A 24,182-nucleotide genomic window follows, 5' to 3' on the forward strand; every position below is an offset into this window, starting at 1 on the left:
CCCAAGTCTCTCTACAGTGGATTGTAAGGAGCCAAGGGTACGTGTGCCTGTGGTGTGAATTGGCAGGAGGACAGCAGCTGAAATGTGCATGTGGGTATCATGGGATTCAGAAAGGAGAGGGACACTTTGCTTCTCAGGCTGCTTCCTCTGCTGGGAGATGTGCTACTCCTCAGTGGCAGAGACAGTCACAAACCCTTTGTGGGGCTTGTGAGTTGCTACTTACCTGTTCAAGGAAACCCTCTGGAACCCTGTGGCCAGCAGACAGATATGGGCATGGATGCAGGCTCTGTCTCTAAGCCTCAATTTCTGCCCCTGTAATTGCTCCTTTTTAGCTGCCCCATTGTGAGTTGATGATAATTCGATAACTTCCCTGACATACAGACATCTCTCCACTTACCTGTGTTACTGCAAGGCCATAAAACTAGGAAACTTTACTCCCTGAAACACTGGCAAAGACACCCACACCTTTGTTCCACTTCCAGTGGCTCCTTCCCCAGGCGGTGCTACACATTCTGAAATCATGACTTTTGCAGCCAGATGCATGGAACTAGAGACAATAATCTTAAGTGAAGTAACTCCAAAACAGAAAATCAATACGGCATGTTCTCACTTATAAGTGGTAGCTAAATAATGCGTACACATGGATGCAGAGTGTGAAATGATATACATTGGAGGCTTGGAAGGGTTGGAGGGTGGGAGGGGGTGAGAAATGAGAAATTACTTAATGGATACAATATACATTATTTGGTTGCTAGTCATACTAAAAGGCCAGACTTCGCCACTATGCAACATATCCATGTAACACAGCTGAACTTGTATCCCTTATATTTACACGAACATTTTCCTCATTGGTAGGATGGCAAAAACCTGTTAGCCACTGGCTCATGTTTCTCTGTGCTTTTCACCTGGCTACTTTGTGGTACAAACTCACCCAGCTGTCCTAAGTGGTCATCCCAGTAAGACAGCTGTGGCCCTAGGGATCTGGGCAGAGTTGGAGGGTGGGTCCATGGCCATCCCCTTGCTCTGCCTGGTGGTTCAGGGGGAACATGCAGAAAGTCTAATTTGGCCTTAAGTCCAAGTTACTTTGTGAATAACGATGTGGAGGTTTTGAACTCCTCTCTCTCTGTTTCTCTCTTTCTCTTTCTCTCTCTCATGTCTGTTTTTAAGTTCACTCAGAACCTGAAGGAGACAGGATTTGATTGGTACCTTCTAGAATCCCAAGAAGTTACGGGTTTCCCAGCACTTATTAACTGGGAGCTGTTAGTCTTTTTGGTATTAGAGTGAAAGAATTAGGTGACTTTTAGCTATTGAAGTAGGTCACCTTGGCTGAGGATAAGTGGTCTTAAAGTTTGTTTCTGAATTAAGATTTTAGTATTTTTCTAGGTGGAAACATTCCTTCTGGAATCACCTGAGTTTATCTGCTGTGTTTCATGATGCAGTTTATTTCGTAGAATCGTAAGACTCTAAGACACAGAGCTCAGCCCTCCCAGTTGCTTGTGAAATTTCCTTAACTATCTCTTTAATTTGTCCAGGCTCTGTTTTGCCACCTGCATTGATGGGGGCTCACTTTATCTCTGGCCAGTCCTTTCTATTTTGCACCAACTTCACTTGTTAGAAAGTTCTTTGTACACTGAACTGAAATGTGCCCCCTCATGGTTTCTTTCATGAGTCTGCCCTCTCAGGCAGCTTTATCAGTAAGCTATTGTCACAATAAGCTGCATGACACACTGAGAAGAAACTTGGTGGCAAACAACAATAAGTGTTTATTCTAGCTCTCATGGAACTGTGCATTGATTGTAGATTGGCTGATCTAGGTTGGGCTTTTGGGCCATGTGGCTGTGATTCCAGCTGCAGGGGTGGCATGGCTTGGTTCTTTACTATCGGTTCAAGTCAGGTATCTTCCATGTGTGTATTCTTCATCCCAAGCTGAAAGGGGCAGCAGCTACTGGGGGCACATTCTTCTCATAAAAGGTAGCAGTAGTGCAAGACGGTAAGCCCAGCAGGGTAAGCACATTTTAACCTTTGCTTGAGTCATTCTGTTAGCATCCTATTGACCAAAGCAAGTCATATGGTGGAGCCCAAAGTCAAGGGATGGGGACATACCCTCTGTTTCTGCTGGAAGGAACTGCAAAGCCAATAGCAAGGGACATGGATCCAGGGAGGGATAAAGAATTGGAAACAACCATTTAACTTGCCAAAGCAACTCAAAAGAGGCTCACTTCATCTATACAAGGCAACATTTTGAATGTTTGGAGATGTTTTCTGCCAATAGTAATAGTAGCTATGTTTTCTGCAAATAGCAATAGTAGCACCTTGTAGAAATACTTCATACATGTTACCATCTCTTAATTCTTAAAACCACCTTATTGAATAGATTTTTTATTCCCAAATACAGAAGAGGTTACTCAGGCTCAGAGAGATGTGGCTTTCACAGGGTCACCCAGACCTCCTAGACTGACTTGATCTCTGGCCACTCCTCTGGCCATGTTTATGGGTATGACTGGTTTTCAGAAGCATTTTCTTACTTTCTCTTTGTCTCTACTTCCCACCTGCTTTGTGGGTCTCCAGGATCTTTCATGATGGTGAACAGCTCTGGGAGAGCCTCTGGCCAGAAGGCCCACCTTCTTCTGCCGACCCTGAAGGAGAATGATACCCACTGCATCGACTTCCATTACTACTTCTCCAGCCGTGACAGGTCCAGCCCAGGGGCCTTGAACGTCTACGTGAAGGTGAATGGTGGCCCCCAAGGGAACCCCGTCTGGAATGTGTCCGGGGTCGTCACTGAGGGCTGGGTGAAGGCAGAGCTCGCCATCAGCACTTTCTGGCCGCATTTCTATCAGGTATGGCATTTACCATGGTTTTATGTTTGAAAATTAGTGATAAATCTATACACTTCTTGTCTCCATACAGGTGCTAGGTCTAGAAAGGACTTCATTTATTTACTCATGTTTACTGGGCTTCTCCTCCTAGCCAAGCTCTGCAGAGGTGACCCAGTACAGCCCCTGCCCCACTTGAGTTCATTGTTTGTAGGAAAAGACTGATAAGTAAATAAAATGACAACATACCAGGATGCGTGTGCCTCCTGACGATGCTGGAGGAACATAGGCATTGATTCCTTTTTATAAAGTCAGTGCTTATGACATGATGAGGGAGGTTCTAATACTATCCTATTTTATGGATGAAAAGATTGAAGTTTGGAGAGATGAGTTAACTAGTCAAAGATCACCCTCTGGGGAATGGGGTGTTTGCTAGGGAAGTCAATTAGGATGGTTTGTAAGAGGAGATGACATCTAAGATGAATCTTGAAGAATGAATACAAATTTATTTTAAAAGGCAGGGAGGGAAAGGCATTTGAGTTGTCAAGGACAGTGTGTCCGATGAGCTAGAGGGGTGGATGATAGATGATGGCAGAGTTTGGAAAGTCTAAGTTGTTTAAGGTACATTGCAAAGGGGACAGACAGGGAGATCAGCCTGCAGGGACAAGCAGATCATGGAGGGCTTTGACTGTCAGGCTAATGGATGGAACTTAGTTTAAAGCAGTGCTGCTCCTACTGCCCGTGGTGAAGGGATGCTTTTCCTCCCCACTCTTTGTGGAGCAATACTCTTATAAACCACGGTTAAAAAAAAAAAAAATCATGGCAATGCCAAATTGCCGTAACAGTTCCTAAACCTCTCTCTCTTTCCTTCTTTATCTCCTTGTGAACTGATGCACACAGTGCACAGATTGGCACCAATCCATAAAGCATGCTTAGAGGAACACTCTCCACATTGTCTTGGCTTGGGGCTGTTGAAAGTTTTATTATTTTTTTAACAATGTTATTAAGGTAAAATGTACATATCACAGAATCCACCTATTTTAAATATGCAATCCCGTGACTTTAGAAAACCTATTGAATTGCGTAACCGTCATCATAAACCAGTCCAGAACATGTTCATCATCCCAGTAAGATACCCTGTGCTCATTTACAGTTAATCACCACGTGCACTGTTGAAAGGTGTTAGATTAGAGAGTGAGGCAGTCAGATCTGCATTTTGGAGAAATTTCTCTAGCGTTGGAAGCAGAAGATGAACCAGTGGCTGAGGGCTTCTTAGACTTCCTCCAAGTTCATATCCATGGTATAGTTCTTCCAGATTTTAGTGTTAGGAATACATTTATCTATTGAGATCTCTTGTTGGGTTTACTTTAATGAGACAATTCAAGCTTTATTTCCCTTTTGCCTTGGTAACGAGAAATCAGAATTTAATACTCAATTACCCTCAACATTTAACCTGGATTTTTGCCATGCATATTTCAGTTTTATCCTCAATGGCTTGTGATTTCCTTTTAGAATAATTCTGTTTTTCTTCATGATGCATTTCCTGAAATTCCTTTTAGAAATAGGGGAGAGGTTATGATGATGATGGTGATGGTGGTGATGATGATACCTACCGTTCATTGGTTGTTTATCATGTTCCAGGCACAATACAAAATATTTCACATACATTACCTTGTTTAATCTTCACAACAATCCTTTGAGGCAGGTACTACTATACCCATTTTATAGGCGATGAAACGAAGGCTCAGAAATGGTAAGTGATAACCCAAGCTCTAACGGAGGTAGTGCCTTGTTTTTTTATCCATTCTGCTTGATTTCACTGTCTAAGCTAGTATAATCCAATATAAATATAATGGGAACCACACGTGCCATTTATAAATGTTTAGTAGCCACATTAAAAAGTAAAAGGAAATCAGTGAAATTAATTTGTGTGTGTGCAAGCTCCGCCTCCCGGGTTCACGCCATTCTCCTGCCTCAGCCTCCTGAGTAGCTGGGACTACAGGCACCCGCCACCACACCTGACTGTTTTATATTTTTAGTAGAGACGGGGTTTCACTGTGTTAACCAGGATGGTCTTGATTTCCTGGCCTTGTGATCCACCTGCCTTGACCTCCCACTTTTGATAATATACTTTACTTAACCCAATGTATCCAAAATACTATCACTTCGACATGTAATCAATCTAAACAATTATTAGTGAGATGTTTTCTGTTCTCTCCCTATCAGTCTTTATAATTCAGTCTATATTTTACACTTACAGTAAGTCTCAATTTAAATGTTTTATTTTCATTAGTAATACTGATCTGTATTTAGATTCATAAAATGTATAGCTCAAGAAGTGGATACATATACACAAGTTGTTCTAAATATTTTTAAGTGAATTGGGTATCAGTTTTTATATTAAAATTTAAGGTAACTGAAGTTAAGTAAAATGAGAAGTTCAGTTTCCCAGTCTCATTAGCCACACTTCAGTAGCTGGTGGTTGTCAAATTAGTACAGATCATAATTCTTAACCACTTGGCTCCACAGTTTCCCCTAGTAGAGTTCTTGAAAGTCTTAGCCATGCCTAGAGTATGGGTGGGGAGATGAAGGGGGTGACTCCAAGGCTGGCCTCTCAGAAGGGACCTGGCCTTTATGGGGTGCTGGTTGTGCTCATTCTCATCCTCCATTGCTGGAGAATCTTGCAACTGTCTCTTGTAGTGCCTTGGTCTGTGTTGAGGGTTTTCTTAAGGTTTTTATTTTGGAGTTCTTTGTCGGGAGACTTAAAGGAGTAGATAATAAGATACTTGTGGCAGGGATTGTCGAACAGCACAGGTTACTCCCGCAACCCTGGAGATATCCAAGCAGCCTGGGAGATGGTCCTAAATAGCCCTGTTTGTGACCACGCTTCCATTGCTTCTCCCCCAACCTCATCTCCTTGGCCTGTCCATGGGTGGCCAAGAGCCAGAGGCAGGAAGTTAAGAAAGTTAGGAAGAGAGCAGAAATAAAAGAGGCAGTGAGAAAGAGAAGAAACCAGAAAAAAAGAGAGTGAATTCTTGGAAGAACTCATCACACCATCATTCAGCCACTCCCTCTCTATTCTCATCTACTTGTCAGTCGTTTTGCTTCCTGCGTGAGCCAGGCCAGTTCAGGCACTGGTAACGCAGAGGTGAGTGGGACAGAGCTGGCCTTGGGGTAGTCAGGGTGGACTGTTGTCATTTGGTGTGATGTTAAGCCCCTATTCCCTTCTTTTCAACAGCAGGAACCTATGAATGAAAGTGGCTAAAAGGAGAGTCTTTTGTTTTTAACGTGTGTTACCCACAGTGTGACCTGTTTTATCCTAGATATTTTGAGACAAATTATATACCTTTGGCCTCATTACTTCTGTGTCTTTTCCTTTTGTGTAATATGTTTTAGTACAAACCTTTATCTGAAACCGATGGTGTCAGATATGTGTCGGAATTCAGAATGTTTGGAATTTGGTAATATATTGACATATCTTCTGTATTTTATAACAACCCTGGTAGGGTCTGAGGCAGTACCCTGTAACCAAATCTAATATTTCTACAGCAAAACTTACACATACTCACAAGAAATGGGATAAATAAAGACTGTAAGTAGTATCAGGCCAATTCAGCTGTGTTCAGGTTTTACCACCAAATTACTTTGTGTAATACTAAGGTGAAGAATCTTGTTTTCAGAGCTTTTGGGGTTTCCGAATTGCATTAAGCATATAGCCCTATATTCTCTACCTGCACAGTTGCATGAACAAGGGGATCAGATCTTGCTTGTATGTTCTGGGAAGAATACCCAGTGTATGACTTGTAGAGTGTGCTCTGTGGAACATTTGCTCCCCAAGATTCTCTGTAGTGAAGGCTGATGTGGTGGAGGTCACAACATTTTGAAAAAGCTGTGTGATGTATCTGGTTCTAGGAGACTCACAATTACCCATGTGGTAGTTCTGAGGAGTCAGAAATAAAGGGATTTGTTGGTGTTTAACTTACTGTCTTTCCTCTAAGTTTGATCTTGGCCCTCTTTTTGTCGGATGACCACCTGACTATAGAGATAGTATTCTGCAGACCAGTGGCCCCACATCTCAGTTGGCTGGGACAACCCTGGTTTACGCCCATTATCCTGGTGAAATTAAGAGCATCCATTTCATAGTGTGCCCCAGTTTCAGTGATAAATTATATCGTCTTCCTATCCATAGACATTTACAGTATGCGTACTGGCACATGTGACTTAGGTTTGTCCTCATTTTGTAGATAAGGTAAACATTTTCTGTTAAGGGCCAGAAAGAAAATATTTTAGTCTTTGCAAGCCATACACTTTCTGTTGCAATTACTCAATTCTGCCATTGTACCATGAAAACAGTCATAGATAATATGTAAATGAATGGACCCAGCTGTGTTCCAACAAAACTTTATGTGCAAAAAGAGGTGGTGGACTGGATTTGGCTTCCAGGCCATAGCTGAACCCTGATGTACATGATAAAGCTGATGTCCAGAGTTGCATAGTGAAGTCCAAGAGCACATAGCAAATTACTGGCAAAGCTGAGAGCAGATCCCAGATACCCTACTCCCTAGACTGTCACCACTGTATCATTGACTATAGACATCAAGTGTCTCTAAAAGCTCACAGGCATGGTCAGTGAGGCTTTAAGGTTCCAATTAGAAACCCGATATATAGGACCAGATGCAAATGGGTACAGGATGGGGCCACAGATGGAAGTACAATGAACAAGAAAATTGACCAGTACCGGGACAGTCACACCATTTCCATGCTTTTTGATGAGGCATGGAGGGAAAAGGACATTTCTGGAGTACCCTCTATGTTCACACCCTGTGAGAGGCATGAGATCTGTGCAGTAGCCCCCTCTATTAGGTAGCAACATATCCTATCTTCCAGCGTAGGAAGCACTATTGGTAAATTCAGATCCCCGTGATCTTTCCTAGGTCCTCTAACTCCAAGCTCTGCTTTGCCTTTAGGGAAAATAGCTTGCCCTTGCTGAGAATCTTCTTCCTAGCTGTGTAATGTTGGTTGTATCCTGTCATCTTTCAGAATCACAGTTTCCTCATCAGTAGAACGGAGAGGATATTAGGTATGACAGGCCCTTCTGCAAATGAAATTAGAGAACATATACGTATCATCATGTCAGGTATATTAGTCTGTTCGCACACTGCTGTGAAGAACTGCCCAAGACTGGGTAATTTATAAAGAAAAGAGGTTTAATTGACTCACAGTTCTGCATGGCTGGGGAGACCTCAGGAAACTTACAATCATGGCAGAAGGGGAAGCGGGCATGTCTTACATGGTGGCAGGCAAGAGAGGGCTGGTGAAGGAGCAACTGTCAAACACTTATAAAACCATCAGATCTTGTGGTAACTCACTCACTACCACAAGAATAGCATGGGGGAACCACCCCCATTATCCAATCACATCGCACCAGGTTCCTTTCTCAACATGTGTGGATTATAGGGATTACAATTCAAGATGAGATTTGGGTGGGAACACAGAGCCAAACCCTATCAGCAGGCTTGCAGTGGGCCTCAGCAATTGTTGGAAGGAAGGAAGAAGAAAGGAAAAGAGGGAAAAAGAAAGAAAGGGGAAGGAGGAAGGAAGCCCTTTTAAAATAAATAGCCAGTGTTATTTAGCCTGCACCCAGTAACCTCCTTGCCATCCCTTGGATAAGCAGCTTCATCTGGGAGAATTTTCTGATTAGAACCTTGTTGGCTACTGCAGCCTCATTACATTTCCTTGGCTGAGAGTAGCAGTTTGGAGACATATGTTATACACACACAGTCACTAATGGATACTCACTTAGCCACAAACACTGCAGAGTGCACACATAGGGACAAGCATCCACAGACTCTCAGATTCAAAACACACTTGCACATGCACACATAGGTACAGTGGCAAGAAAAGGGGGCCTATCAGAAAATCCAAAGACACTAGCAAAATGGTTTTAAAATTCACCAGACCTGGAGATCTGGTCCTGTACATATGATTTTGTGGGCTAAATATGAATTACTGGGCTTAGGAACTGATGGTGTATGTATTAATTTATTAAAGTCATATTTTATAGTTCTGAAATTGACTTTTAGCTCTCTAATAAACACTGAAATTTCCTGTTTCTCATTAGTGAGCTTTCTGGCACCAGACTTTTGGCAAGGCCTGGGGTAAGAATCTGACCTCTGCCAGCCATCTCCTGACATGTGCCTTTTCTTGGGAAAGTAGGGGCTTATTTACTTTTAATTGACAAATATTAATTGTGTGTATTTATAGGGTATAGTGTGATATTTTGATCTATGTATGTGTTATGGAAATACTTAATCAAACTAATGAACATATCCATTACCTCACCAACTTAACTTTTTTTGTGTACTGAGAACACTAAAAAAGATCTGTTCTTTTAGCATTTTTGAAATACACAATACATTATTATTAAATGTGGTCACCACTCAGTGCTGAATGGCTGTTAAGTCACGTGTACTTCAGATCACAGCTCCTTTCTAGGTGATATTAATTTGATTTCATATTTTCTAATGATTCTGAACTTTTCTGTTTCAGGATTAAAAAAAATAAGAGAACGTCTGTTAATTTTGCAACCATCTGCTTGCCCTAGTCTCTATCACCTGCCTAGGGAAAATTATATTTTATTCGGTAGTTATAATCACTATATAGGCTGCTGAAATTAAGGACTCACCCAGCTTTGGTTCAACTGGACTTGAAACTCAGTCCCTTTCCCAGGAAATCCCTGCTATCTGGCACTCTGTAGATTTAGTAACTTCACTCACAATGGAGTGGAGTTTATCACAGTGAGGGGCCTACTCTACCACCCTTGAAATTCTCTTCCACCTGCTCCCTTATCCATCCCACTTCTTTCTACTAAGCATCAAATCCTCCTCCTTGTCTTATACAGGTCTCCTTGGGCTGATATGGTAAAAAGTGTCTCACTTAATTTTACCCTAAGCAATCTCTCCCCATGATAATATGTATATTTGAGGAGTTCTGATGTGCCAACATTTTCCTCTTCTCCTGAAGATGTTTGCAGCCCCTTGAAATTTTTGCCATGCAAGTTTTCTGCTCGAGAACTACAAAAGATGAAGTTAAAGCACCAAGTCTTTTAAACCATGGCCTGATAAATCCACACCCTCCTCCGAGTGACCAAAACCACTTTTTGGAGGGGTTGAGCATCACTCATCTCAGAGCCTCTTGTGGGGAATTGCTTCCTGGCTTTGCACAAGTCCTCATGCACAGGGAGAGGTTTTCACCTTTCCATGCAAGCCTAATCTCTTCAACACCTGCACCAGGAGGTCTCTAATGAGACCCATGGGCTGGAGCATGTGCAATAGATGGTAGGTCCACATGGCAGCCTTGGAGCTGAAGAGCATCTACAGAGAAGTTGAAATTCTCAGTCTGGGCCCTCTGCTCCAGTCCCTGTACTCAGGGTCTCACCCTCCATATACTGACTTGGAGTGCCACTGGGTATGCATGGCCTGTGTGAGTTCCCCATCCCATCCCTACTCCCCTGCCTCTTGAAGACAGGAGGAAAACGCTACACCAGTGTCACCTCTAGACTTCTCTACTCACTCCCCTGACTCTCCCATTTCCTGACTTTCATTCTTCGAGGGCCTTGGTTGAATTTTCCTGAGAGTGTGCTTGGGTCAGAGATAACCATTCTCCCTCTCCTCAGGACACCTTGGCAAGTCTTTCCATCTCCGAGGGTCCTGGCATCACCTTGTCCCCTTGTGGTGTCTGTCCCTAGGAACTGGAGCTGGCTGTCTACTGGGTGGGGCTTCCTGTGGCTAGGAGCCTCACATCAGAAGCATATTGATGGAGTGATCATCTCCTTCCAAGGTTGTAGGTGTCTTCTGGGGCACCTTCTGATCATCCTCAGTGTCATTTTACACAATTACATTAATAGATTATTACCATTTTACTTCCTCTTTTGTGAATTACCTGTTGAAGTCATTGGCCACTTTTAATTGGAATGGTTTATTTATTTTCTGTTGATTCTCAAGAGTCCTTTGCACACAAAAAAGAATATTTTCATATTAGCTGACACAGGTGTTACAAATATTATTCTCAGCCTGTCATTTGACTTTTAATTTTGTTTTAGATTTTTGCTAACATGCAAAGCACACTTGACACCATAGTTATTAAGAAAGCATTGTTGGCCGGGCACGGTGGCTCAAGCCTGTAATCCCAGCACTTTGGGAGGCCGAGACGGGCGGATCACGAGGTCAGGAGATCGAGACCATCCTGGCTAACACGGTGAAACCCCATCTCTACTAAAAAAAATACAAAAAACTAGCCGGGCGAGGTGGCGGCGCCTGTAGTCCCAGCTACTCCGGAGGCTGAGGCAGGAGAATGGCCTAAACCCGGGAGGCGGAGCTTGCAGTGAGCTGAGATCTGGCCACTGCACTCCAGCCTGGGCAGCAGAGCGAGACTCCGTCTCAAAACAAAAAAAAAAAGAAAGCATTGTGTAACTTTAAATAAGTTGGTTTTTACGACGTTGTCACTAATTTCTAGTTTTAGTTAATTTGATTAGAAAATGTATAGGCCCAAAATTAAACAATTTCTTCTTTGAGGGATTTATTGAAGTTACATTGTAGCCTAGTATATGATTTTTTTTTTTGCAACTGAGCCATAGCATTTGAATAGAAGTTTCATTCTGTCTTTATTAACATATATCTAGGAAATACATTATTATTTACATTATATATACTTGCTTTTCCCTATATGATTAGTCAAAGTCTAAGACATAGATTGAAGTTTTCAACCCATGTCTTTTTCGTCATTTTCTCCACTTAAGTCTCTTGACTCGTGTTTTTTCTAAATAACCATTTAATCCACCTAATTTTTTCATTGTTATTTTCAGTTAAAATTCTACTTTGAGGCTTTCACATTATTTCTGCAACAACTGCTTTCTGTTATTTGCATTTCTTTATTATGTCTTTGTTCAACTTGTTCTTTTTAATGTTATTGAGTCATTCTGTTTTAGGTGTTCATCTTACAGCATACAATTAGGCTTTGTTTATTTAGACAGTCTGAGAGCTTTTCTGTATTTTAACCCGTTTATATTTATTGTCACAAGAGAAACATTTTTTCTTTATTTTGTCATTTTTATTACACAGTTTGAACGCTTTTGTGCTATTTCTTTTAAATGCATTTACTGTGTATGTTCTGTTTGCTTTTTTTTCTATGAACTTTGCTTTTGGTTTCCTTTGAATTATTAAAAAATATAATTAGACACATGATTATTTACAGGAAGGCTTTCTGTTTACTTTTCCCTCTGCAAGATGAGGTGGCTAGCACGTTGCTTTTGCAAACTTTCCCCTACCTCTTGAATAATTTTGTTTGTTGAGTCTCTCTGAAGGACCCTGCTATCTTAGTAAACTATTCTTCCAGAATGGCCGTCATGCTGGAGCAACAGCTCTATAATGTGACTGTCATCCCAAGGCACTTCACTTAACTCCCAGGCAGCCATATGCTGTTTCACAACAGATCCTACCACTTAAGGAAGCTGCCTCTTCTCAGCCATCACCATGATGATCTCCAGTGGTTCCCATTGGTTCTCCATAGTTCTTTTGTTACAGCTGTTGGAGTTCCAAGCCCCAATGAGAACACTAGTCTTTGAATCCAGTGACCTGGAGTGACCACGTAGGCCACAAAAAGATTTCACAGGGAGGTTTTCCTGTTGGTCTCATCATCTACCTTATATTCTATCCATTGACTTGAACTGAGGAGTAAAACACAGGAGAGGGAGGGTCCTTTTTAGAGGCTGTCAGGTGTTGGAGATGGAAACTGAAGACACTTTGAACAAGAGCAGTGGTTCTGATGTCTGGTTGGTTTTTACCTCAAAAAAGTGCCTGCTTCCAGTGGTTCATCCTAATAGCAGAGATATATGACATGGGAAGATTTGAGAAATGCTAATAAGGTAGAATAAAAAGGAAAATGGAGACGAGGGCTGAGGCAGAAGGAGAGGCCCACCCTGGTCTCCAGCTTGGGTGACTGAATGGGTCATAGTACCACTTACCATATTCCATATTTCAGAAAGAATAGCCCGTTGGTCAGTGAGGGAAAAGGTTTGAGGAGGAAGCTGTGTGGAATCTGCTGTATTCATGTCATTGATGTGGTACCTAGGTAGAAACACGGATCTGTGAACTGGATACGTAAGACGGATGTGCGGGTGAAAGGTCTAGGGTGCAGAGCTGGGCTTGGGAGTTATCAGTGCATTGGCAGCTGTTGAAGGGAGAGTATATGCAGTGAAAAGATGTCTAACGGGAGCCCACATTAGAAGGCAGGTTGGAGAAGGAGCAATGCCTACAGACCTATGGTAGAACAGGGCCAGATTCATGAGAAAAATCATAAGAATTAAGTGTTATCTGAGCCTAAATAGAAAAAAGACCCAGAAATGGAGAGTCCATGAACACTGACAGTTGTAGAAGAATGGTCGAGTTGTGACAATAATTCTAGTAAATATTTCTTGAGAATGTACCATGTACCATACATTGTTCTAAGTGGAGTATTAACTCCATGATTCTAAAAAGTCACCCAATGAGGTAGACACTGTAATTAAAGATGCAGAAAATGAGGCACAGAGCAGTAACATAACTTTCCCAAGACCACTAACTAGCAAGTGGCACAGCCAGGACTTGAACCTAGGTACGTGGAACCAGAGTTTAAGCACTGCACTATCTTCCTTCTTAACGTAAGGTAAAGACTGAAAATATCTACTGGATTTAGCAATTAGAAGATTATTAGTATCTTCTGTGTAAGCAGTTTTGGGGGGAAGTGTGGAACATGGAATCCAGATTGTATTAGGTTATAATTTTGCAATGGAGGGTCAGGAAATGTTGGGAGTGAATGAAGATAAAACTACTGAGAATTGTAAGTGTTACTGAAACACAACTGGATGGTATTACAGAAAACCTGCTGCTAAAGGGTAGTTTTTAAAGAATAGGAGAAGCTGTTGACCTGTCAGAATTAGGGATGAAAGGGAGGATTTGGAGATACAGGATAGACAGAGAAAACCAAAAAGAATCCAAAAGCTGGAAAATATAGCAAGAGTCCAGGTCAAGAACACTGGTGTTCCTTGCAAAGAAGAGGCAGGGAATGGTGTGGTTGGATATCAAGTCAATGGTAAAAAGTTAGAAGTCAGTCCCTCTCTTTCCCTCTTGCCTCTTGAAGATGTGGGTGTCTGCTGGGATTACATGGGTGCATGTTGAAAGGGCGGCAGTTGTGTAAGGTACAGGATTGCAGAAGGCAGTTGTGTTATAGGCTTGGCAAAGTTGAAATAAAGGTGCAAAGGAATGGGTGCTTTAAGAGAGACTCGTATGGAGTCTGAGGAGCTCACATGGTAGCCTGGGCCTTCTGCATTAATAAGCCAAGGATTAGATAAGAAAAGCAGAGGTCCAGGCTACCACGTGAGCCTGAGGAGCAGAGGTCCAGGCTACCACGTGAGCCTGAGGAGCAGGTCAAGAGGAGTCAACTGGGAGAAGACTGTGGGTAGAGATTGTGCTGGAGTATGGGAAAGTGAAATTTCCAATTTCCAGAAGGTGAAAAATGAGGTGAAAGTGGGGCTAAAGTGGATTGGGGAAGGCCGTTGGAACTAGAGAGGTCAAGGATGTTGGTCATGCTACCCACACAGACATTGATACCTACTTGGTGAAGATAGGGGTTAAGTGATGAGGGAAGCTAAATACATTACAAAATTTTTATGGAAATAGCAGTGTAGGTGGAAGTCAGTTGCCTTCTACTCCTGGATACCAAGAGGTAGATTGCCACTTATTTTTAAGAGATTTATTATAAATTCAAATGTAATATGTTCCTTGGCAATGTAGAATCAACTCATGGTAAACCCTCCTTGGCTTATGGTAACTTCCAAGGTAGGCATCTCTCTTATCCTTTATAAGAAAGTTGGGATATTAGAAAGTAGTTCTCTGTAGAAGGATGGTCAAGTTGTGACTTGACCCTTGAAGCCGCAATGAGAAAGATACAGATTGGAGTTTCCAAGACCTTGGTGTTTGGGTTGTTTTTCCTGCATCTAAGTGTTATTTCTGAAATTCATTAAAAATATTCCATGTGACTCGCTCTTCCTTTGCTAGCTATCAAAGTGTGGCCCTTTTGCCTTGTGTTGAAAATCCCAGTCAATTGCCAGGGTAGCATGCTGTCTTAATAGAAGGTTTCTTGGGTAGCTTCTGATGGGAAGTTGAAACATAAAGGGCTGGGGGCCAGGCAGCTTCCTATGATGAATGCCTATAACCGTTTCTGTGAAATTGACTCCCGCCCTGTGTGTTGCAGGTGATATTTGAATCCGTCTCATTGAAGGGTCATCCTGGCTACATTGCTGTGGACGAGGTCCGGGTCCTTGCTCATCCGTGCAGTAAGTATGTCCCTTCCTCCCAACACAGCCTTGATCCATGCCAGACTGGGTAGCATAAAGCCTGCAATCCCCTCCATTCATTCAGCTCACCAACGTCTCTCTCTGTCTCTCTCTCTCTTTTAATCCTTCAGAAATGCTTACATACTCAGTGCAATCAGTCCTGAATAAATCCATAATTTTGCCGGCCTGTTCAACAGGCAGCACCTCCAGGAATTTGCAGAGAGTGGCAAAACATCTTTATTTGAATCTCTCTCCATTATTAAGGGAGTCTAAAGTCCTGATTGTTTATTAGTGGGATTCAGACCACTGAAGTGGAAGAATTAGAGGGCTTTGGATAGAATCTTGTGCAATTGTCTTTAAAAAAATAAAGAACACCACCAAAACACTGAGCAAATTAGCACACTGTTCACTTACAGAGAAAAGTACCCTGAAGCTATTAATTCTTTTAAAATAATTTTAAATATACTCATCAGCTCCGTGTAGGCATAGAGAGAGATTTCTCATAGTGGATAGTACTTACGGTAAAGCGTCAAGAGTCCTCAAAGGCGTGCGACTCCTTCATACCCATCCACTTCTTTGCCATATTTAGTCTCACACATTGGAATGCTTTTCAGCAGGGAGATGTGGTTTCTGGGTTTGCTAAATCTCAGAGGCCGTAAGTCCTGAGTACAGGTAGTTGAGGTGACATCATACCCAGTGACATTTGGTTGGGGGGACTGAAATAAAACTGATTTGCATGCAGATTATGGCAGCCCCTGGGAGGGGTAGCTGGGATGCCAGCCTCATGAGTTTGTTAGTGTTCTACAGATTGGAGATTCCCAGTAGTTTCTCGGCAGCCATCCAGTTCTAGGTAATCCCCTGTGGGCTCTCTCCACTCCTTCCATATGGCCATGTGTCGTGCTTTGGGCTGTGGTGCGGTTTGCTGCTGCCTCCAGAGACATCATGGGTCCTCCTCTCCTTATGTGCTTCTCAATCCTCCCATTTAGGGACTATTCTGATTTCAGCCTCATCCATGTTGCTTTAATTGAAATGACTTTCCATTTCTGCTGCAATGAATTTGTCAGACCCTCAGATGTAACTTCCCTCCCTCTGCCTGGCACTAGAATGCCATTGTCTGACTCATTGTCTTAGAGCCCCTTCTCTGGAGGAATTTGGAACACATTACAAGTTCTGAACGTTATTTTGAGAAACTGTGTTTGGGTCCTGTGGCCTGTTTCCCAAGAAGCAACTGGTATCTTGGGAATGCTGATATGCTACTGGGCTCTTCGTTGCACTGGCTGAGAGTCCCTACCCTCTGGGTTACTTCCTGAGTCTTTTAGAATTTCTCAGATGGGTCTGTCCTTCAGTCATGCCTGAGGAAATGTTTCTGTTGACCCAGACTTCATGTGAAGAGGATCCCAGAAATCCCCCCAGCTATCCAGGGTTTACGTAGTAGATAGGCATAGGAATCTCCTTCACCAGGGTGAAATATTCCCCACCCTGGACTCATGGGAGTCAGCATCAGCTGCTCATTGGAGAATGATCTTTGGTCTAAGACTGGGCAGCTGTGTTGGGAGATGTCAGCGCTACCTGTGGTCCATTTAATTGCATGTGTTCAATCTTGCACCACCTCCAGTTTCAAGGTAGTCTCTCTGAAACATGCCTTCTGTCTTCCTCATTCCCTGCCTACATCTCATCCACTCAGAGCATGCTTGCCTCTGCCCCATCTACCTGTGTTCCTGCTTCTTACCTTGTGCTGGATGCTTGGACTTTGTCTTTCTAGTGGGTGACAGCTGGCTTTTCCCAGGGGAAAATAGCTTGAGTCTCACTACTTGGATCCCAGAACTTTGTGCTCTAATGGGAGTTTTCACTTCCATCCTGATGCCCAACCTTGACAACTGTCAAGCTGTAACTACCTGTCAAGCCATAACTACCTTCAAGCCCAAAGTGGTAAAAGCTCTGCCTTACCTCCAAGCACTGACCATGGTTTGCTGTCACAAGCATATGCACCATTCTCTTTGATAAATATCCATGGGAGAGGGTTCTCTGGAGGGCACTGGAATGACCGTCCACCCCCAAAGTCTCATGAGTCCTCTTGAAATTCTCCTTTCATTGGGGCTGCTCCTGAAGTTAGAATTCTCCTGACAATCTCACCCTCCTCTTGCAGAGGGGTGTGGGTTGCATGGTTATGAAATTGCTGAGAGCCAGTTACACAGCAAATGGACCATGGGATATAACTCAGGAAGCCATGATCCTGGCTTTATGTCCGCATAATGTGCTTCTGTTGGGTTCAATCTCAGTATTGAGGCAGCTAAAGCATAAACTTCCCAGAAACCACTATGTGAAGACCCCATAGGAGTGGCTGGAAGTGGAAAAAAATTCACTTCACTATATGGACAAATACTGGCAGTGTATATAATGCCTGAGGTATATCCACAGCTCATGAATCATGTGGAGTTGAGTAGGGCCTAGCAAAGTCCCTTTCCTAAGGACCGGTGCTCAGTCCATACCTAGCCCAAGTTTCTATTGTTTCTTTCAGCAAGTACATATGTCAGCTATGTGTTAAGAACTTTCCCAGGCACAGTGATAGTTAAGTGACTAAGAAAGGTTTGGTCCTTGTACTCATGGTGTTTGATTAGCAGGAGGGCCAATGGGAAGGGAGTCACTAAATCAGTAATATTAAGTAACCCAAAATTTCAGATAGTGAAAACTCCTGTGGATATCATAAGTGTGGGTGTCTGGGATATGGGAGGGCTTCTTGGATATAGTGGTCAGAGGAGATATCTTTGAAAATGTGACCTGAGCTGGGACTCAAATCACAGGAAGGAGTTCACAGTCTAGTGATTTGCGGGAGGGGTGCTTCAGACAGAGGTGACAGCGGTTGCAGAGGTCCTGCACAGGGAGTTGGCTTGATGCTGCCAGCATGTCCTGAGCATACGGAGCACAGGACAAAGTGGTTAGGGCAAATGTTGGGCAGGAAAGCCTGGACCTTGGGCATCATCGTGAGTAGTTTAAATGTTTGTCTAAGTGCAGGGAGGCTCTGCTGCAGGGAGTGCTGCTGGAGAAGGGTCACTTGAGCTGCTCTGTGTTGAAGGACCGTAAAGAAGATGTCAGGGAACCTAGGAGGAAGAAAGTTCCGGAGCCATGCAAGAGGTGGTGCTGGCCTGCACCAGGGTGGTTGAGAGACATCCATTCATCATCCAACAAGTATTTATTGAGCATGAGCTCCATGTCAGGCACCATTCTGGGTTTGTGGGAGTGAGAAAGACAGATTGACTGTCTGTCTTCATGGACTTCTGTTGAAGTGAAGGAGGCTGAAAGAAAACAAAGTAATTATATGATTGTATTATTATAATCTATATATGATATAATTATTGTACAAGTGTGATATCGAATATAGAATATAGAATGATATAGAAGTATGTATTATATAAATGTATGTTATGTAAATATATAATCATATATAATTTACATTTATATATAATATATACATTTATAATTATATAATGTGATTATATAATTATATGCACAGACGGTGCATTAGTTTGCTAAAGCTGCTGTAACAAAACCCCTCAGACTAGATGGCTTAAGCAACTTAAATGTGTTTTATTTTCTCACAATTCTGGAAGCTGGCAGTCCAAAATTAAGGTGTTGGCAGCGCTAGTTTCTCCTGGGGCTCTTTCTTTGCTTGTAAGTGGCTGTCTTCTTGCTGAGGCCTCACATGGTCATTCGTCTGTACTCACAGTCCCTTGGTGTCTCTCTGTGCATTCACATGTCCTTCTCTGTTGAGAATACTGGTCAGATTGGATTGGATTAGGGCTTTCCTTAAAGGACTCATTTTAATTTAATCACATCTTTAAAGGCCCTGCTGCTCAATGTATTTGAGATACTGGGGGTTAGGGTCATATATCAAAAGATAAATCTGGGGGAGTCACAGTTCAGACCATGACAAATGATAAGCAGGATAACGAAGAAGCATAGAGCTTAGAGGTGGATAGAGGTGCACAGATTAGAGATCCATTTAGGAGGCAGAGCCAACTGGTCTCATTTGATGAATTGGATTAGGAGTCAGGCATGAGACATGACACACTCACAGATTTTTAGCTTAAGGTGGTGCGAGCTGGGGAAGAACTGAGCAGGCTGCCCTGTGAGGAGCCAGCTATGGGCCTCAGGGGCTGCTTACAGGGATTACCTGCCATGCAACTGGATAGTAGCTTCTGAACTCCCCTTTAGACTAATGGTGCTTTTCCCCAACCTCCAGTCTTAGAATTTATGACTTCGCTCATAGATGGTTAAAAATTTAACTATATTGAAATGTATGCATTCAATTCAAAAAACCCTGTGGACATAAAGTCTTTTTAATTCTCCCCTTCTGTCCTCTAAAACATATTTTCTATTAACATATGGTCAGAGTTTATCAATAAGTGATTCCACTAAATATTCCAAAAGTTCCAGGGAGCGAGTGACTGATTTGCAATTGTATCTTCAATTGATTGGCACTGAAATTAGAACTGTAGATAATCGCCTCCAAGCTCCCAAAACGGTAACCAAAAGACAGGCATAATACTCAAAGGAAATTATTTTCTCTTACAAATGGAAACCTCTCATCTATATTTTATAGCCCATTTAACATTTTTGTGTTATTCTAAAAGTATTCTAGCCTTAGTTACCCTCTGCTGCTGTTTCTCAGTGTTAGCCATTAGCAGGGCCAAGGCAGTTATAACTGTGTACCATAAACGTCAGTATGATTTTTCCAGTCTGTTTCAAAGTTTCTAGCTTCTAAGTTGCCTTTTCTTTCCCCCTCACAATCTTGTGGGGCCATGTCCCCGAGCCCACAGAGTGTCTGCAGCATGTTTCTAATGTGTGTACTGGGCTTTCTCCACAATTGTGTGGCTTCCTACCGAGCACTGGCAGGTTTAAAGAGCAAGATAAAGGGCACAATAATATGTCTTCAGATGCTGCACTGACATCTGCAAGAGTCTAAATGTCACCAACGTCAAGGCATTTTTGCCCCAAATGCACAGCCAGTCTTCTGTTAAGCCCATTTAGTGGCACCACATCTGGGGGGAATTGGGTCTCAGTGTGGAGTGAGTAGGAAATGCTTAGAACCACGAGCTGATGGCTGACCTGGGTACAAAGGTCAACCGTGTTTGGCTAAAGGTGAGTGAATTGAAGCTCGTGGAGTATAAGTTCTCTCCCAGAGCAGCAGATGCTGGGGGACGGTGACAGTTGGGAGAGTCTGTGGCTGATGGGCAGGCTGTGTGAGGGCACGGAAAAAGTAGGGTCAGAGAGGCCAGGAACACAGGGAAGAGGACCAAACAGGTCCTCCACATAAGGACAATCCCCAGAGAGCACTGCCTGTCATGAGCCAAGGATGACCCAGAGCCCCAAGGAGCAGAGACAAGGGTCCTGAGCAAGAAGAGGGTGGTCTAGATCAGCTCCTGTGCTGGGAACTGCAATTGGGGCTGGCCTTCATGTGATGCCTACAGCGTACTGCATGGAGTGGTGGGGGCGTTCCTGCCTGTATGGGGCTGGATCGGGTGAGACTGGCTAGTGGAAATTGTTGCAGATGACTTACGTAGGAGCTACATATCAGAGACCGCAGATTGATAGAGCCTGCCTGCCCACGTGTTTTGTTAATCCTGTATTGTGTTTTAATAACATGTTGAGGTTAGAGTGAGAGATTTCATATAAAGTCTGGATTTCTTACTGGCCTTGAGAAATCAGATGTTTGACACCCCTATACAAAGCATGCATGCCTGGCCTACCTCTGCTGAATTTAAGTAGGAACTGCCCCCTTTCAGTGGGATGCAGAGTCTCTCTCCATTTCCCTCCAGTCCTCACCACTCCTATTGTCTCCCCAGTGCTAAGGCTACTGGTGGATGCCAGTTGGTATTGTGCTTGCAACATTGCTTTTCTTATATAAAGAAATGTTTATTTTTCTCAAGTCTCTATCCAAAGTGAGAAAATAAAAGATGGGGCAAGGAAGTGGTATTTTTGTTCTGTTTTACAGCTGAACGACTTTATCAATGTACATAACCGGCTCTTGTAGGTGCATGCTTTCATAATCTCTGCTGTAAATCGCCAGTATTTGCCCAGAATATTCACACTAGGAGGCATTAAACATCTAAACTCTCTACCACTGAACCTAGAAGGGAGGGAAGAAGAGGAATTGAAGATAAAAGAATCAAGGTAAAAGGTCTGTTGCTAAGAAGGAAGAAGTGGAGAGGAGTCAGAGGCATGCTGGGGACATTGATCCAGAGAAGATTCATTGCTAATTGTACATATCCCAGAGGTTAAACCATTTTCTCTAAGGGTAAGGGAAGAGCGTTTCTTTGTAAAACCAAACACAGAGTTTCCCAGCATTGGAGCTAAGACTCTGCACTCCCTTCCCACCTGGAGTGGATGTGTTCACTCCCCCTTTAAACCTGTGGTATGAATAGACTTACAAGGTTCACTGTATTTCCCCTTCAAGAATTGACTTGAACTGATAGTTCCAAAAATAACTTTATAAAAGCATACAGGAGAGCCAAAAGGAAACAATTTCAGACAATCAAAGCAGCATGGCATTTGTCAAGTTGACTAGATGCAGGAATTTTCAACTCTGAAAAGCCCATAGAAGTGGTTTTCCCTGGGCCTTGGGTCCTTGACACCACGCCAGCCATGGTGGTTCAAACGTAGCCTGAGGGGGTCTCTGAGCTGCTGTCATTAGTTTAAAAACCTGAGCAAAAGTACATTGGGGAAATGGGGATACTGCCCACTTCCTGGATTTTTCTGGGGGTTTCCGTGAGATACGACGTGTCAAGTTCTTCAAACAGTGTCAGAGTCATCCTAAGTGATACATGAACTCTTCACTGAGCCAGGTCGCTTCTTAAGCGCCAGTTCCACCCTGCCTAGTGCTCTCCCAAGAAGTCTGCCTAATTGTTCCAAGATTCTTGGCTTTTGCTGAGCTTTATAGGTGCTGACACAGGTAGACCAAATAGTTCAAATCAAGGACAAATAGCAAGGAAAGGGGTCACTTTTAATAAAATATTTGGGAGCATGGAAAGAAACCTGAACCAGCAGCACAGCCCTGACTGGGAGCACCTTCTGCAGACCCTGGAGTCTATCTGGAGACACCATCCTCAGTCCCAGTGCCCAGGAGGCAAGAGAGCATAGCTGCTTGTTAAATGCTGAGTCTGGGGCTAAAGTGGACCTGGATTCAATTCTGTTCCTGTCTTTCACTAGTGCTGTGTAGCTTTCAGCACATTAAACTTGCTGAGCCTTGATTTCTACCTAACAGGGAAATCATAATGGTGTCTGCTTTATAGGAATGTCATGAAGTTAAGTTAGATAGAGCATGCAAAGCATTTATCACAGTACCTGGCACTGTAGGAGCTCTCAGTAAATGACATTATTGTTACTATTTGTCTCTCTGTGTATTTGACTCCCTCTAGAAAGACAGCCAAAGCCTCCTGTTAAACCTCCTTGATCCTCTCCTAACTCTCCATTTGTTTCCATTCTGGGGGTGGTCCCAGTTCATCACTGATTTGATTGATGGCATAGAGATTCTTCATTGTGCCCCAATGAAGAAACCAATCCTTCTAGATACAAGTTATCAGCCGATGGAGAGCTGTTACTTATGTTATTATTTGTAGAGTGCAGGTAGGTGAGAACCCTTCTCCACAAAAAAGGAAAGAGATGGACCCAGGTTACTCAATATAAAACGTAGACTTAATACGAAGAGTGTCTGCTCATACACACTCTGATTTTCATTTGAAAGACCTTTTCCCTGTTATGTCCAGTCCCTAGGGTCAATGCTCCCTCTCATGCTCAGAAAGCACCATCACAGAGTAAGACTCTGGGGTCTTGTGACGTTGGGCACATTTCTAGAGTTCTCTGTGCCTCCGTTCATTCACTGTAAAATAGAGAAAATAACACTACTGACTGCATTGGGTTAGGTGAGTTACTGCAGAGAGACACTTCATGTGGTACTTATCACATAGCAGGCGCTAAGAATGACAGCTACTAGTGCTTTCCTTCTCTTTTCCTCCCTCTTCCACTCTTTGTCTTCCTCATCAGCATCGTCACCCAGGCCAAGCGTACAGGTATCAGGCCCAAAGGTGCTTCACTACAGCTTTCTTTTTCTTGCTTCTTGAGGTTACAGGGAAGCATCACCTATCATGAATATCTACACTCCTCCTGCCCCCCAATTTTTCTTCTAACTTTTGGTGTCATGGTTTCACCTTTTGTGCAATGCCAGCCCCAGAAGAATGATCAATTTGGGTGTATTCTAGGCATGTTTGTGCCAATTTCACAGAGCAACATTGCATAGCAGCTAGTAATAGGACATAGAGATCTAAATTCACGTCCTGATTCCCTCACCCTCTGGATGTGTGTCTGTTCCAAATGATGATGTAAACCCTCAGAGCCTTGATTTTCTGATCTGTGAAATGGTGATACTGTCCACTTCATGGATTTTTGTGAGGTTTCAGTGAGATACTGCGTGTAAAGTTCGAACAGTGCCAGACTTATAATAAGGGATTAGTGAACTCTTCGCTGAGCTGGGCCACTTCTCAAGTCCCAATTCCACCCTGCCCAGTGCCCATCCTGAGCTGCCATCCACCAACAGGGAAGTGGTGCAGGCTGTTGAATCTCATTCTTCTGTGTTCTTTGGTTTCTCTCTTAGGAAAAGCACCTCATTTTCTGCGACTCCAAAATGTGGAGGTGAATGTGGGGCAGAATGCCACATTTCAGTGCATTGCTGGTGGGAAGTGGTCTCAGCATGACAAGCTTTGGCTCCAGGTAAGCGTGACAGAAGCCTCTGCTCAGACTTGTTAGGATGAGAAAGGGAAAAGAAGGAATGGAAGGAAGCAGCTGTATGGCAACACAAGTGTATCGAACAAAGACCTGCAGAGGGGGACGCCAGCTAGCACTGGAGCCCACCGCTGCTTACAGACTAGGGTAATTATAGGTCCAGGTGGGAGAGGTCTGGGCTTGTGAGATGGGGTGGGTGGTGCGGTCGGCTGCTGATAAGC

The 24,182-nt window shown here is 43.2% G+C and overlaps 1 protein-coding gene across 1 annotated transcript in view; it reads left to right on the plus strand.

Moving 5' to 3' along the window:
• PTPRT (protein tyrosine phosphatase receptor type T) overlaps nt 1–24,182 on the plus strand; it is an 890,462-nt gene that overhangs the window by 159,317 nt on the left and 706,963 nt on the right. The window contains exons 3-5 of the mRNA XM_017878051.1: nt 2,569–2,840; nt 15,105–15,186; nt 23,834–23,949. Coding sequence (XP_017733540.1) covers nt 2,569–2,840; nt 15,105–15,186; nt 23,834–23,949 — 470 coding nt within the window. The remainder of the gene's footprint in view (nt 1–2,568; nt 2,841–15,104; nt 15,187–23,833; nt 23,950–24,182) is intronic.

This window comes from Rhinopithecus bieti, unplaced genomic scaffold (genome assembly GCF_001698545.2).
Source record: "Rhinopithecus bieti isolate Rb0 unplaced genomic scaffold, ASM169854v2 scaffold_10347, whole genome shotgun sequence".
NCBI lineage: Eukaryota > Metazoa > Chordata > Mammalia > Primates > Cercopithecidae > Rhinopithecus > Rhinopithecus bieti.